Below are 13,159 nucleotides of genomic sequence, written 5' to 3'. Positions count from 1 at the left end.
TTGCTTTTTCATAGTTATTTTTTACTAAAAATAAATAAAAAAGAAAAACCCAAGTGCACAAAAAGAGATTATATATTTTTATAATTTGTATAAAAATATTTTATATTTTATTTCACACTAAAACTTTGATTAATATATTAATTCTAAAAAAATAAAATAAAAAAAAACAGCAAATGTGTTATTTTTGTATTCACATAAATCAGTAACTGCACCATATTTTTTTCTCTTTAACTTAAAATAAATGTGCAAATAAATTTAGTCTTTATGGAAATAAATCTACAGATGTTTACATATTATGTCAAATAAATATTCGCCAGTACAATGCAATTACAACAGATTAATGCTTTAAATAATATATATATATATATATATATATATATATATATATATATATATATATATATATATATATATATATATATATATATATATATAAATCAAAAACAGACAAAATAAAATAAATCCATGCAGATATGTTCGAAGCATTGACTGTATAAGAAAGTATTTTTACAGTCAATGGTTCGAAGCAGCTAACATCTGATGTTGTGAAAATCCTCTTGGTATCCTAGCAACACCCTAAGTATTGCCTCGTGCATTGTGGACTTGAGCCTTGCGCCTCTTTGGAAGTTGTCTCTTTATCGGATCCTACTTTATTATTCTGTTTCTTATTTGTTTATTTTATCGCTGCTACATGGAGTTTGTAATGTAACCTCACGGGAACGACAGAAATGATTAGAGAAAAAATTGGCCTGACCTGTGACAGACTGTCGCATCAGCAGCTCGCTTGTTGCCCATTATTTTTTGGCATACCCCATCATGGCAAGGACTTACTGGTTTACAATATTATGGACTTGCAACAAAAGGTTTGTTATTGGTTCTTATTTAAACAATATCTTGCTGTTGAACATTAACAAACTATTTTGAATAATTTTGTGATGGACACATTTGCATTGAGCTAAAATGTATGAAAATGTTTGTTAAGTTAACAACATTTTGTTTGTTCCCAGCCACTTCTGCTTACAGGCCACCACGGTGATGTCAGTGCCATGGCTTTTGGGAAAGTAATGAGCTCTGTTTTGCTCTGTTCTGCATCTGCTGATTATATCATTGTCTGGGATATTGAAAAGTGCCAGAAACAAACACAGAATGGTAAATTATGTGTGTATTTGTGTATTCTTAAAGCAATAATTTTGGAAATAAATAAAAAAAAATAATACTGATAATAATAATAAAAAAAACCTCTCACTTACATTTTACTTTGTATATGTCCTGCAAGACTTTAATGATGCCATTTGATTTTACACATTTATTAAAAAGAAAATAAAGTTTACTTTGAAGCCATGCGGTTGAAAATTTGAACAAGTGTGCCATCTAGTGGAGAGTAACCATCACATTCAGTCTGGGAAATTACTTGTGTTAACTTTCAACACTGTTTTTTTACAGATGAGGTGGCCACTGGAATGGTTATTGGAACTTTACTGGGAAAAATGATCAATCTGTCATTCTGTTTCTGTGATGAACGCGTGGCTGCATGCTCAGAAGCAGTTGTATATATTCTTAGCTCGAAGGTAAGTAATTTTTTATTCTTCTGTTTGTGTGAATACTATATTAGTGAAATGTTAATTTGAATGTTTCAAATCTTTTCCCACACTCTGTTTCTTATCTGGCTTTATTTCTAACATTAAGGGGATGTACATAGTCACAAATATTTGTTAATTAAATTGTTTCCATGTAAACTAAACTATATTTAGTTTATTTATGTATTTTCTATTTTTTTCTATATTAGACACAAGAAACACTGTCCGTATTGACTGGCCACCTTGGGCCTCTAACAGCAGCAGAGTTTTGTCCCTGGAATGAAAACATACTCATCAGTACATCTGAGGACCGTACTTTTAAAGTATTTTCCAATTGTATTTTACTTTAAATTAAAGAAATATTATTATTTTTTTTGTTTGTTCGTTTGTTTGTTTGTTTTTTGATAACCTTGCTTTCTTTTTTAGGTTTGGGATTTAAAAACTGAGACAGTTTTATACCAGTCATTTGTTCTTTCAGGTATGACATCTATTTTTTATTATTTTTATAAAAAAATATATATTTTTGATTGCTGTCACTCATTATGATTAGCAAAACATCAGGTCAGACTATTAAATAGAAATAGTGAGTAATAAAAATCGGAAAACTACTTTTGAGTACATTTCTACAAATAATTCTTGAATGCACATTTATTAACAACTATCAATGATAAACCAGCTGTGTGGTTTTTATATCAAGTTAAACAAAAATCAGTTGTAAAGATGTTTTTTTTTCCCTCATAAAAGTACCTGAAATGATTCATTCTCATGTTTCTAGCGTTCCCACTGCTCAGTGTGTTGTTTTTGGAATCAGAAAGATTCTTAATTGTTGGTTCAGCTGATGGACAGGTCAGTGTCTTGCATGAATAGTAAGTAACTACTCAGTTCTAATAGTTAACAATACACATTATTAACACAACTGTTTGTTTTCAGGTGTTCTGCTATTCACTCTGTGAAAATCGCAAGTTCAGTCCAGTAACAAAAATGGACCTTCAAAAACTGGAAAAGAGATATAAAGTACAAAGAAATGTTAGTAATCAAGGAGGCAATGCCAGGCAGCAACACAAAGGTTGTAATTTGAATAAAGTTGATAAATTGACATTTTGTGAGCCATACATGTTTTGTTAGGTAGTCCTTCTTTAACATTTATTGTACAATGTCTTTTTCAGAGGTTGGTGAATCTTCAACTGAGGATAAAGTGGAAACTTCTAAACCTGTTTTGGCTTTATTTTGCCCTTTGAGAAACAAAACTGCAAATGAGGAAATGTAAGTGTATATGCTGTATATGTCATATCTGTAGAGTTTATAATTACATTCTAAAGACCATATTTTTTCTTAGGTATCTAACATCTAAATGTACAAAATTTAAACCTCTTAAAAGTGGATCAATATATACTTTGATCCTTTCAGAACAATATACAACAGTAGATAATACAAATGATATTTTTATTTTTTAAATAATTTCTTCTACTTACTTCATAAAATATCACATTTAATACAGAAAATTGTTACTCAGCTTTTTTGATGAGTAACATGGTAAAAACAGTAAAAAATGTGCTATTTTTTCTAGTATAAAACTGACCAAATTTTGTAAAGAAACTAAAGAAAATCACATGAGACTCCAGTTGAGAACGCTTTTGGATACTTCAGAATATTTACTATTAAAAAAAATTGGATACTTAATAACCAAACAGTTTTTAAGTTTGAGGAAAATACAAATGACATGTGATGTCAGTCCATTATTCTTCTGTACAGTACATTAATTCCAGTTTCCTTGCCATCTTTTCTCTAGTAAAAAAAAAAAAATATATATATAATTTACTTTATCTGAATCCAGTAAGTGTATATCCGTTAGGTTATTCATTTTTCTTTGTATATTTGTTATATATGTGTATGAATGTGTTCGCGATATAAACTTATTCCACAAATTAATGTATTTATTAAAATCCATGTCAGCATTAAGGGACATGACAATTTTTACCTGGACATTTGATTTGCAAACAACTGTAGAAATGAGCATGCCGGATTTTTCCACAAACAAAAACCTGTCCTTTGGAACACTCAAATGATGCAATTATCACATTAAAATTCCAAACGCAATGACTGTAATCGCCCCATCCCATTTTGCAGGAGAAGGGCAGCGTGAAAATAACGATGCACTAAAGTTTAAGTGTCGAGAATATCATAAGCTTAGCAGGCAGCTCCAAGGGGGTGGTGGGTAAAAATGTTAAAACCCTGTGTTCTTTGTGGCTTTAGTTTCCAGTCTTCAGTGTTTACACAGTATAAACTACAAGACGCTAAAGGAAACTTGAATGAAATGTGTAGCCTTGAGGTGTTTATGTCCTGCCACTAAGTCATACAAGTTGACATTTTTTAGCATGTGGTTTTAGAGGTTTTTTTTCCTCCCAGATTACTTCTGCAAAAAGGGGGGAAAATGGGATAACCATGTATTTCACATGATGTTTCTTTGTGGGCATCTACAGAGACAACAGCTGGTTTTGTATTGGAAGCTCTGATGGTCTATATGTGGTGAATCTGGCAACCTCAGAGCTCTTAACAGTGTTGTATTTCAAAGGTAGGTATTATGATTAATCTTTTTTTTCTTGTTTTTTAATACTTTGTTTTAAAATATTGGTTGACATCAAACCATAAAAAGACACAATTGTACAGAAAAGTCCACACGATTATGCTTTACTATCACTTTTCATTCATAACAGTTTATTTTCAGCTGTTCCGGATTAAATAAATAAAAAAGTGGTCTCAATTTGTCACATTTTACAACTTAACCAATATTGAAGACACTGTATTTTCATTAAAAAGGAAAATAAAACAAAATATAAAGCTGTCTTGTATTTTTAACAAAAGATTGATACTTATTTAAAGTTCAATAAACTACTTTCTGTCATTTTCTGAAAATAACTGACATGAACTTAAGGGAAAACATTTGACTGTTTATTTTTACAGAAATTCCCAGCTTGACCATCCACATGGCAGGGTCTTGGTCCATATCTCCAACATTTGAAAACTCTGTAAGTACATGTAATTTTAGTAAATTACTGTATATATATATATATATATAAAATGAATTGAAGGGACTAATTAAACTTAACTAATCTTGATTTGTTCTTAAATGTATTTTCTCCTAACAAAGGTGCTTGTTTTGGTGAGTTCCTTATTTACCCCACATGTGGCCTTGCTGGAAATGTGCCTTGATGATCTAAAGAAGATTGGGAGCGGAGATGAAGGCCTCTCTGTGTTTCCAAGGTACATTTGGACTCCGAGAAACGCATTTCAGAAATCACAATTTATACTTTTTATCATAAAATTACATTTTATGTACATTTAATAACTGTGGGGTGTCCCACAAGGATCAATTCTGCACCCACTGCTATTCAGTATTTACATACATGATATATTCAATGTTTCAAAACTTTTAAAACTAGTATTATTTGCTGATGAAACAAATATATTATAGTCTACACTACAGACAATTAAAGAGAATTTATCAATGTGGTGAACATAATGTTAAACAAAATAAAATTATGATTTTTTTTAATATAAAAACTGATTTGGAATGTGTAGCTTTCTGGATTCATTGTATTCTTATGATAATCACTGAGTATTTTATATCAGTTACATGATATTATTGTTTACTGAAATCATGAGAATAATCAATAATTAACAAGCGCTCAATTTTGTTACTTGAATTGTTGTGTTCAGAACCAGATTATGAAAACTATGCAAAAGTATAAAATGGAAGGGGTGGGACTATATAAATTTGCTTTTTCCCACTTATTGTCAAGCAATAAATCAAACTTTAGCTAATAGTCACTTTATTTAAATAATTAAATCATATGACTTACATGTTTTTTCTTTGTTTTATTTCTTTAACCAATGCATTTCATTATTTCTCTTATGAGTTTGATACATCTTGGTGATTTATTTTTCTTGTATTGTCTACATATAATGCTTAAAATAAACCAAATCAATCAATCAATCAATGAAAAAAAATCACCACCTGAGGCAACAACAAGAGTTTTTTTATGAGTCCTGGGTAGGATGTTTTTAAGAGCAATATTATTTTTGTTTAGTACTTGCAGACACATACTTACTGAATCTCATTTGTACGCTCAATCGAACACGCATGTTTTAGACTCGGAAAACTTTGAGGAAAGCAATAAGTCTGTCAGCGACTTTATTCCTTTGTAAAATGTATGACACTGTTTCTCCTGAAACTAATGCAAAAACACTATGATCACATACTTTCCAACTCTTATATATAAATGTATACATGCTCAACTGGCATCTGTAATAGGTGCGGCTTATTTGTCTATTGGCTTCCTGCCTGCAATGTCCTCAAACTCTGACATTTCCATATTAACTTACCCCATTATAACTATTCTTACCATCTGGTTTTTCATGAGTCGACCTTATTATGATACTGATAATTGAGGGAGTAATAATTCATAACAGTGGAAAATGCTGTGCCCCTTCGATTCCAGTAACTCTTTTCCCTCCTCCCTTCCTCTCAGCTCTCCTCCGCTGCACGAATCCTCTCTGAATGCCGAACTAAAGATGAAGGGACTCAGCAATCCCAAAAAGAAAGGTCAGCAGCTTCCTCTCAGCACTTAGCCATCCTTCACGGTCGCCACATCAAAGCTGCATTGTATCCACAAGCGTGTGACAGGTTTACACTGACGAATTTCCATAAAGCTTGTTGTATATTTTTAGTTTTGGGATCAGATAAATGATCCTGTTGGTGTTTCTTTTAGGGCCTTGCAGCTTGAAACAATTCTGCAGGAAGCAGACAGCACAGTAAGGGTTACATGTTGCTCTTGCAGAGTTAGTGCTGAGAAAGCCAAAATTCTCTTGACTCCTCAGCTTTCACCCAGCTGGGGTGAAAGGAATTGCCAGACTATGTAGGGGATCTGCTGCAGAGCTGAGGGGTGCTGTGTGACTGCTGCTTCATAGCAAAACAAACAAAAAAAGAAGAAAGCCACAAGCATTTATGGGCTAACCCACCACGCTCCTCTATGCATCCCTGCATTCCCAAAAATATCTGCAGCAGAATTGTATACAAATTACACCATAAACCGCCAAGTCTCCTGGAGAGGAAAATGTTCTTCCATTGTGAGTCTGGCATCAGTCTGAAGGAGCTCTTTCAAAAAAGCTGAGTGCAGACTGGATGTGATTGTGATGTCATATAGCAATGAAACATTATCATGAAATGGACCAGAACACTTAGCTTTTTTATGATAGTAATGGTCTGCCATTAACTCGTTGACATGGATACTAACTTATCTGAGACAAACCAAAAAGCTCCCCGATGCAAGCAGCTGTATATTTAAGAAAGATTTACCAACAAGGCAGAACAGATTACATGGGATTCCTGGCAAAATATAAATATTTTAAAACTTTTTACACATTCAAATTAAAAATATTGTAAACGCCCTGAAAACATACATATTTTTTAGAACTTTGTCTTATTTTTCTTCATAAATTCCACTGACTTGAAATACTGATCCACTGGAAATTAAAGTTACATTCTAAAAACACTAAATATCACTAAGCATGTTTGTCTAGTAAGTTTCTAGTTTAAATATTTTGTTACACTTGCTTTAAGACAAACTTACTCTCATGCTTTTATTTTGTTTAGTCTGTTTTATTATTTTCTGGTTCAAAAACAACTGGTCCTAAATATTTGTTAAAAAAAACTTAAAGATGAATTTTAACAATATACTGAGGATGTATCTTCATTTTGTAGTATTTGATTAAATGCTTCAAGTATTTTATCTTTTTTGGTACAATTTTTGAAGAGTTGCTGCATTTAAGGTCCCTTTTTTGTTTTTTAATGCAGAAAATCTGTGTTTTAAATGCGTATGATATTTTATCTATTCCTTTTTTGTTTCAGTTTTTGTTATTGTTGCATGCATGCTGTCAGTTTAGCTTTATTTGAACTACATCTAAAAGTGACACAAGTGATTCTAGATATGTACTGAAGTAACCAGAAACATTCAATCATTCAGAACATGTTTACGTTAGCTGTTGTCTAAGTCTGGCTTTAAGCTATTAGAAAATCACACAGCAAACCACTGTGATTTTATGCAGGTATGACTAAACTTGGAAATTGGTCTGAGGTGCTTACTGTGCTTCAAATGGTTTCTAATGTAAAGTCAGCGTAAATTACGAGGTTTTTACTGCACTGTAAAACTAAAGAGCTGTAAAACATTAGTAGGGGGTCAATAGAGCTGTTGAGAATAGAATTGTGTTGCCAGACAATTAAAGCTTCAGCCTAAAAAGTAATTTCTTTTTTTCATCTGGTTTGTTTTGAATCAAAAAATGTTCTGAACACTCACCGTACATTCTGTTCAGAGATGGCATTAGGAAAGGGGCTCTTTTTGAATTAATTCATTTTCTCAAGCTGTGTTTTGATGATTGAAAAAATAAGGTGTCAGCTAGACTTTCTCAAAACTTCAGTATTACAGCTGTACTGTACTAATTTTTGGCCAAAATCATCTGTAATTTCTGTTCATTAGAAATTTGACTTGAAGTTATGGGACCGTTGGCATGGAGCAACCCTGCACCCATCCCCTTTGCTGAGAGCTCTCTGTTTACATACTCTTTGTTTACGTACAGCCCCTTGCACTCCCAACCTAACATATACGGTTTAACACAAAAATGGTGAGCATTATTGGAGTTATCCAGCTTTACAATTTTGAGCCAGATGTCAGTTTGGACTACAAGTGGATATATCAGAATAGAGCTGAGCAGGGAGCTTTCTACATCAGAAATACTGTAATTCACGATTAGAATGAAAAAATACTCAGAAAGTCTGATTTTCAATAACATATTCATCGTTAACAAAAATACAATATGAACATATTAAAAACACTAAAAACACTAAATTCATCGGAGTGGATAAACGAATATCTAGGAAATTATACAAGAAATGAAGATTTGTTTGCTGTTTGCTGCTATATTGGAGGGTTTGGATTGGATTCAAAATATTTAAGTCAAGCTAATAAATCACAAAAGTTCTAAATTTCTGCCCGGAGAGTGTATGACATTATCTTGTTCGTGCGTTTGACAGGCAAACGGTTTTGGAAAGCCTTGCACATTTTAATGGTTGTGGAAAGAGTGAGCTCATTCCCATGTAGTAAAGGCACTGACAGTAAAGATGGTGCAGAATAAACCGTCCCACAGTTTACTGTTGATTTCTCTAACCCACAAACCATTTTTTTTCAGTAAAACCAGTAATTGGGTTCTAAAATAGAAAATGGCGAACAGCAGCGGTTTTTGTTTAGGCTTCTGAATTATTTTATTATTTCATCTACTCTTCTACACTCTGTTTCATTTTTTTGTTATTTATAGTGGATACATTTTGTTGTTTGTACTTTTGTTTACTAATGTATTATTTACTGTAGATGTATTTTTCTTTTATTTAGGAAGTGTACTGGAACAGCCGCTTGTTTTTCACCCAAAAGTGAAGTCATCAGGATACACCAGTGCCCCAAGGTATTTTAATAGAGCAACCTCTGGCTAAAAAAATGGGACTCATTTGGTGGTCTGAACACTGATCAATGACAGAACAACAGATTCTAAAATAAACAAAATGTGCAAATAATAAAAAGCAGCATCAGTATTATGACGTTATAGTCCCTCAACACTCTGCTCTGTTTTCAATTCATCAAACAGCAATTCCTTTGGACTAATTTCTGTCATTCTCTGTTTAAACTTTAAACTAATTCTTAAGTAGGACATTTTTTGCTTATTTTTCTGATTTGCTCTTGTCTTCTTTTCAGAAGGGTTATGTTTTCACCAAAAACAAATCCTCAGAAGAAATGTTCCCCTAAAAAGAACAAAAATGAGTAAGCATTTCATTTGTTTTTATTGGCAGAATGCTGTGTTTAGAAGGTTTCTGTGTCACATTAATGATGAGCATGTTTTTGTCATTTAGACTGTCTCTCCACACAGATTACCCAGCAGACGATGCAGCTCCAACCATTCCTGGATCCGATCTTAGCCTTCTCAACAATCAAATCCTCTGTCTTCAATATTCAGGTAAGTCAGGGACTTTAGCCAAATGTTTCTTTAGACTTTTCGTTTTAGGGACTTGAAAAGGAGGCTAAGCTGTTCTTTTCTTAAAAAAAAAATACATACCTAGCTCCAAGGAGTTACATTTTTACTTGATAAAAGGGCTTGTCTGTGTAAAAACCTCTCCACTAATGTTACCCTCATGCATATACAGGCCACCCATGCCAACACTAGGAATGCATTTTCAATCACAGATTTTGGCTTTCAGATATTTTGCAGGTAAAAGTCTGAATGTCTCTCTCTCTTCTTTCATTTGCAGACCTGACAGTAATTCTTTCCCCAAAGGAATCTGAAATATAGACTCATCCGAATGCAGAACACATGTAAACCCTCCTTCTGTCCATCTGAGTTGAGCTTATGCCAAAACAACTTAGCAAACTTTCTGCAACGGTTGATCTATGACTCAGTTTTTCATAATGCCGTTTCACATTTCATTTTCTGAAAGCACTGATGGGCTGCGAGCTGGAGAGGTTTTCTAAGATTTTTCTGGAGAACAGGCAGTTATAGCAGATCACTGAGGTGTGACAGCTCATGACATGCTCCCTGAGAAGCAGAAGGTCACGCTTATCCAACTGCGGTTTCCACTCGTAGTTTTTAGGCAGTAAAATGTCCTCACTGAGGTTTTTTTTTTGCAACTTCCATCAGTTTTCCATCAGTTAATCAGTTTTGCAGAAGACATGAAGCTACAACTAATCCTTGCTTAGAAAGACAAACTCTTTGGTAAATGCTATTTCACATTTTCTTTCTGCAACAACAGAGTTTTTAGTTGAAATATATGAAAAACTGTATCATGCATTATTTTAATTTATTATATCCTTGCTACACTCATTTTTGGCTTTTCACTGCACCAAAACTAGTATTAAGTCTTTCCTTAAAATAAACGAAGGATGGTAGCCTGCTTGTACAAGTGAGAGGTAAAAGCATAAAAACAGACGAGTTTGTCTGTGTTACATGTCCTCAAACAGATGTTTCTGTTCAAACTACGATTTTAGAAACTTCTACAAAAGAAAATTTTAATTTGATTTAACATGTGAGAGTTTATTGATGAAAATTCTGCTTTGTGGAATTGGAATTATAAGGAATTGTTACATAATAATTCATCTTAATTTTTTTTCTAAAAAGAAAATACTGATTAAAGGTATGATTGATTTAAAAATAAAAAGGTGTAATAAATTTGATTTTTGTATTCCTTAGATTGATCATTTTTCCCTAGGATTGACCGTGCTTTGATGATATTGCACAACATTTTTTTTTTTTTAACTTATCTGCATTTTTCATTTTCTTTTTAGGTGATGGAAAACAAATCCTGTGTGGCCTTGAAGACAATTCTGTGTTAATCTACAAATCCTGTATGACTGGAAGACCAAAGATCTATTTAGGTACCACATCAGTTTTCATATCTTTAAATCCTCTGCTGTGCTAAAATCTTTTATTTAGTTAATTGTATTTTATTGGAAAAAAAAAATAAATACCGCATTATTTTTAAAGTTCAAATATGCTTATATAGTTATTCACAAATGTGTTTTTTTTGTTTTTTTGTTTTGTTTTTTGAGGTAAGGTAAGCAGAACGTACAAAGAACGGACATGATGTTTATTTGTATTTAGTATAATTTTTTCTCTGGTCCTGTTTGACTTACTTTAAAATCCATAAGCTGCTAGTGGCACATTTTTCCACACAACTGGTAGCTTAGCTTTTCATGAAAGAAACTGAAATATAAAAGTGCATCTGATGATAAGTCGGAATAAAAAAAAGGTCATTGTGTTGTTTAACAATGACATCTTAAGAATAACTAAAAGGACACAATGTCTTTTAAACTTTTTAGTTTTAAACCAATAGAATTTCATTCATTTGAAATGTGCTGCAGAGCCTGAAACAAACGGCCCACAAGGGGGCAGTAGAGATAAAAGGGAAGATTTTGAGGTGATTTGTGGGTCAGAATGAGTCTCTCCTCAGTCAGACTGGTCTTTCTTATATAGCACCATCAAAGTAACTGTTACTAACACACTCTATATTGAATTGAACTTCTGCATTTGCATTTAGGACATGACAAGCCTGTTCGGAGTGTGAGCTGGAGCCTTGGCAGACAGTGTTGGCTGAGTGCATCAGAAGATCTGTCTCTGAGAATGTGGACTCACTGCAGCTCAGAACCAGCTATTATCATGGTAAAAGTCCAGTGCCTTTTTATTTTAATTTAGAAAATTATTTTAAGAGTTCTTTATCTTTTCTCTCACTGTTAATGGGCTCTACTTTGAAGCAGTTCTGCTCTAACAACGGAAAACACGGGAATGTGTCTAGGTTACCTAACATAGGAAAAATGTCCTCATTCTGAGGGTCTCCAAACTCACATTGGTTTAGAAATAAAACAGAGTAACTACAGACATGTGTTCTACACATTTTTCACTTTCTATCAAGCTGTTAAAGGAGGATTTTGTCTGATCTGCTTCCTGGTGCTCAAGGTTAGCAGCATTTGCCATTTTGGGAACATAGTGTAAGATCTAGCTAGAAAATTGAACTAATCTGTAAAATGAAGCAGATCAAAATCAGATTTTTTCACCAAAATATTAACACCAACTTCTAAGCTGCATCTAAAAGAAATAAAGGTGATTACAGAAAGCGGGAGTTACTCTGCAGGGGACAGAATAAACGGAAATGATGCCAGTGACCAAATGTCAATGTGTGGCAAAGATCTGTTTAGCAGACACATCAGGATATGTGAGGTGGGCTTCAGCAGTAAAAGAAAGAAATTGATCACTAGTGACCTGGGAGTAGCAAAGGAAAATCTGTTGCTCCAACAGAGTAATCTACAAGGTGTGTGGTCAGGAATGAGAAAGATTGTTGGCTTCCAGCAGAGAACAGGAGAGGCTGAACTTAAAGTAAACCACAGATCCTGATGGTGCTATGGAGCTGTATGAAATTATCCACATTTTATAACACAAAGGCTACAAAACAGTTTAACTAATATGTCCTTTATAAAAATGTGTATCAGTCAAAAAAACTATAGATCAGTTCTCATATTAGTTTCTGATTAAGAAAATCACTATTGGTGGTTCAACTACATTAACAAGAAAAAGCAGTCACTACAGTAGGACTAGAATGTTTTTACATTTCTTAATTGTGTTTTGCAGGATTTAGATTCCACTGCAGGGAACTGTTTTCTCATTTTTACTTATACTCTGTGAATCTCAAACTTACTTCATGGAGCCCTGCATGTTACTCACAAGAAAGCATCACTTTACAAATGCGGAATGATCCTGACTGTGAACTTAAACCTTATAGTAGGTGTCTATCTGAGCAACACACGGGAAAGTGACATTGAAAAGTGACATTAACACTTTCAAGAAGGATATAGGAATGTTTTTGCTAATTACTGTGTGCACAAGGATTTAATTTATTTTTTGAAAGATTACAATGTACTGATAAAATGAAAAATGAAATTAGATAAAAAAATGTTGTTGCCTTTTTATAGCACGGTATAACGTACTAACGTCAC

The 13,159-nt window shown here is 33.1% G+C and overlaps 1 protein-coding gene across 7 annotated transcripts in view; it reads left to right on the top strand.

Moving 5' to 3' along the window:
- Positions 1-536: 536 nt before the first annotated feature.
- wdr27 (WD repeat domain 27) overlaps positions 537-13,159 on the top strand; it is a 33,327-nt gene continuing 20,704 nt past the window's right edge. For 2 of the 7 annotated variants that reach the window (XM_024297759.2, XM_024297762.2), the window contains exons 1-17: positions 542-863; positions 1,008-1,149; positions 1,444-1,568; positions 1,787-1,900; positions 2,004-2,055; positions 2,353-2,423; positions 2,508-2,643; positions 2,744-2,840; positions 4,058-4,149; positions 4,539-4,603; positions 4,726-4,838; positions 6,107-6,180; positions 9,020-9,089; positions 9,377-9,442; positions 9,532-9,635; positions 10,958-11,047; positions 11,710-11,831. In XM_024297759.2, the coding sequence (XP_024153527.1) occupies positions 729-863; positions 1,008-1,149; positions 1,444-1,568; positions 1,787-1,900; positions 2,004-2,055; positions 2,353-2,423; positions 2,508-2,643; positions 2,744-2,840; positions 4,058-4,149; positions 4,539-4,603; positions 4,726-4,838; positions 6,107-6,180; positions 9,020-9,089; positions 9,377-9,442; positions 9,532-9,635; positions 10,958-11,047; positions 11,710-11,831 (1,668 nt within the window). In that variant the 5' untranslated portion in view covers positions 542-728. Of the gene's footprint in view, positions 864-1,007; positions 1,150-1,443; positions 1,569-1,786; positions 1,901-2,003; positions 2,056-2,352; positions 2,424-2,507; positions 2,644-2,743; positions 2,841-4,057; positions 4,150-4,538; positions 4,604-4,725; positions 4,839-6,106; positions 6,181-9,019; positions 9,090-9,376; positions 9,443-9,531; positions 9,636-10,957; positions 11,048-11,709; positions 11,832-13,159 lie in introns of all 7 variants that reach the window. The other 5 variants (XM_024297763.2, XM_024297761.2, XM_024297765.2 and 2 more) reach the window with 5 other exon arrangements.

This window comes from Oryzias melastigma, linkage group LG15 (assembly GCF_002922805.2).
Source record: "Oryzias melastigma strain HK-1 linkage group LG15, ASM292280v2, whole genome shotgun sequence".
Classification (NCBI taxonomy): domain Eukaryota; kingdom Metazoa; phylum Chordata; class Actinopteri; order Beloniformes; family Adrianichthyidae; genus Oryzias; species Oryzias melastigma.
The sequence above is the reverse complement of the archived record's forward strand: the minus strand, read 5'-3'. Positions and strand labels throughout refer to the sequence as shown.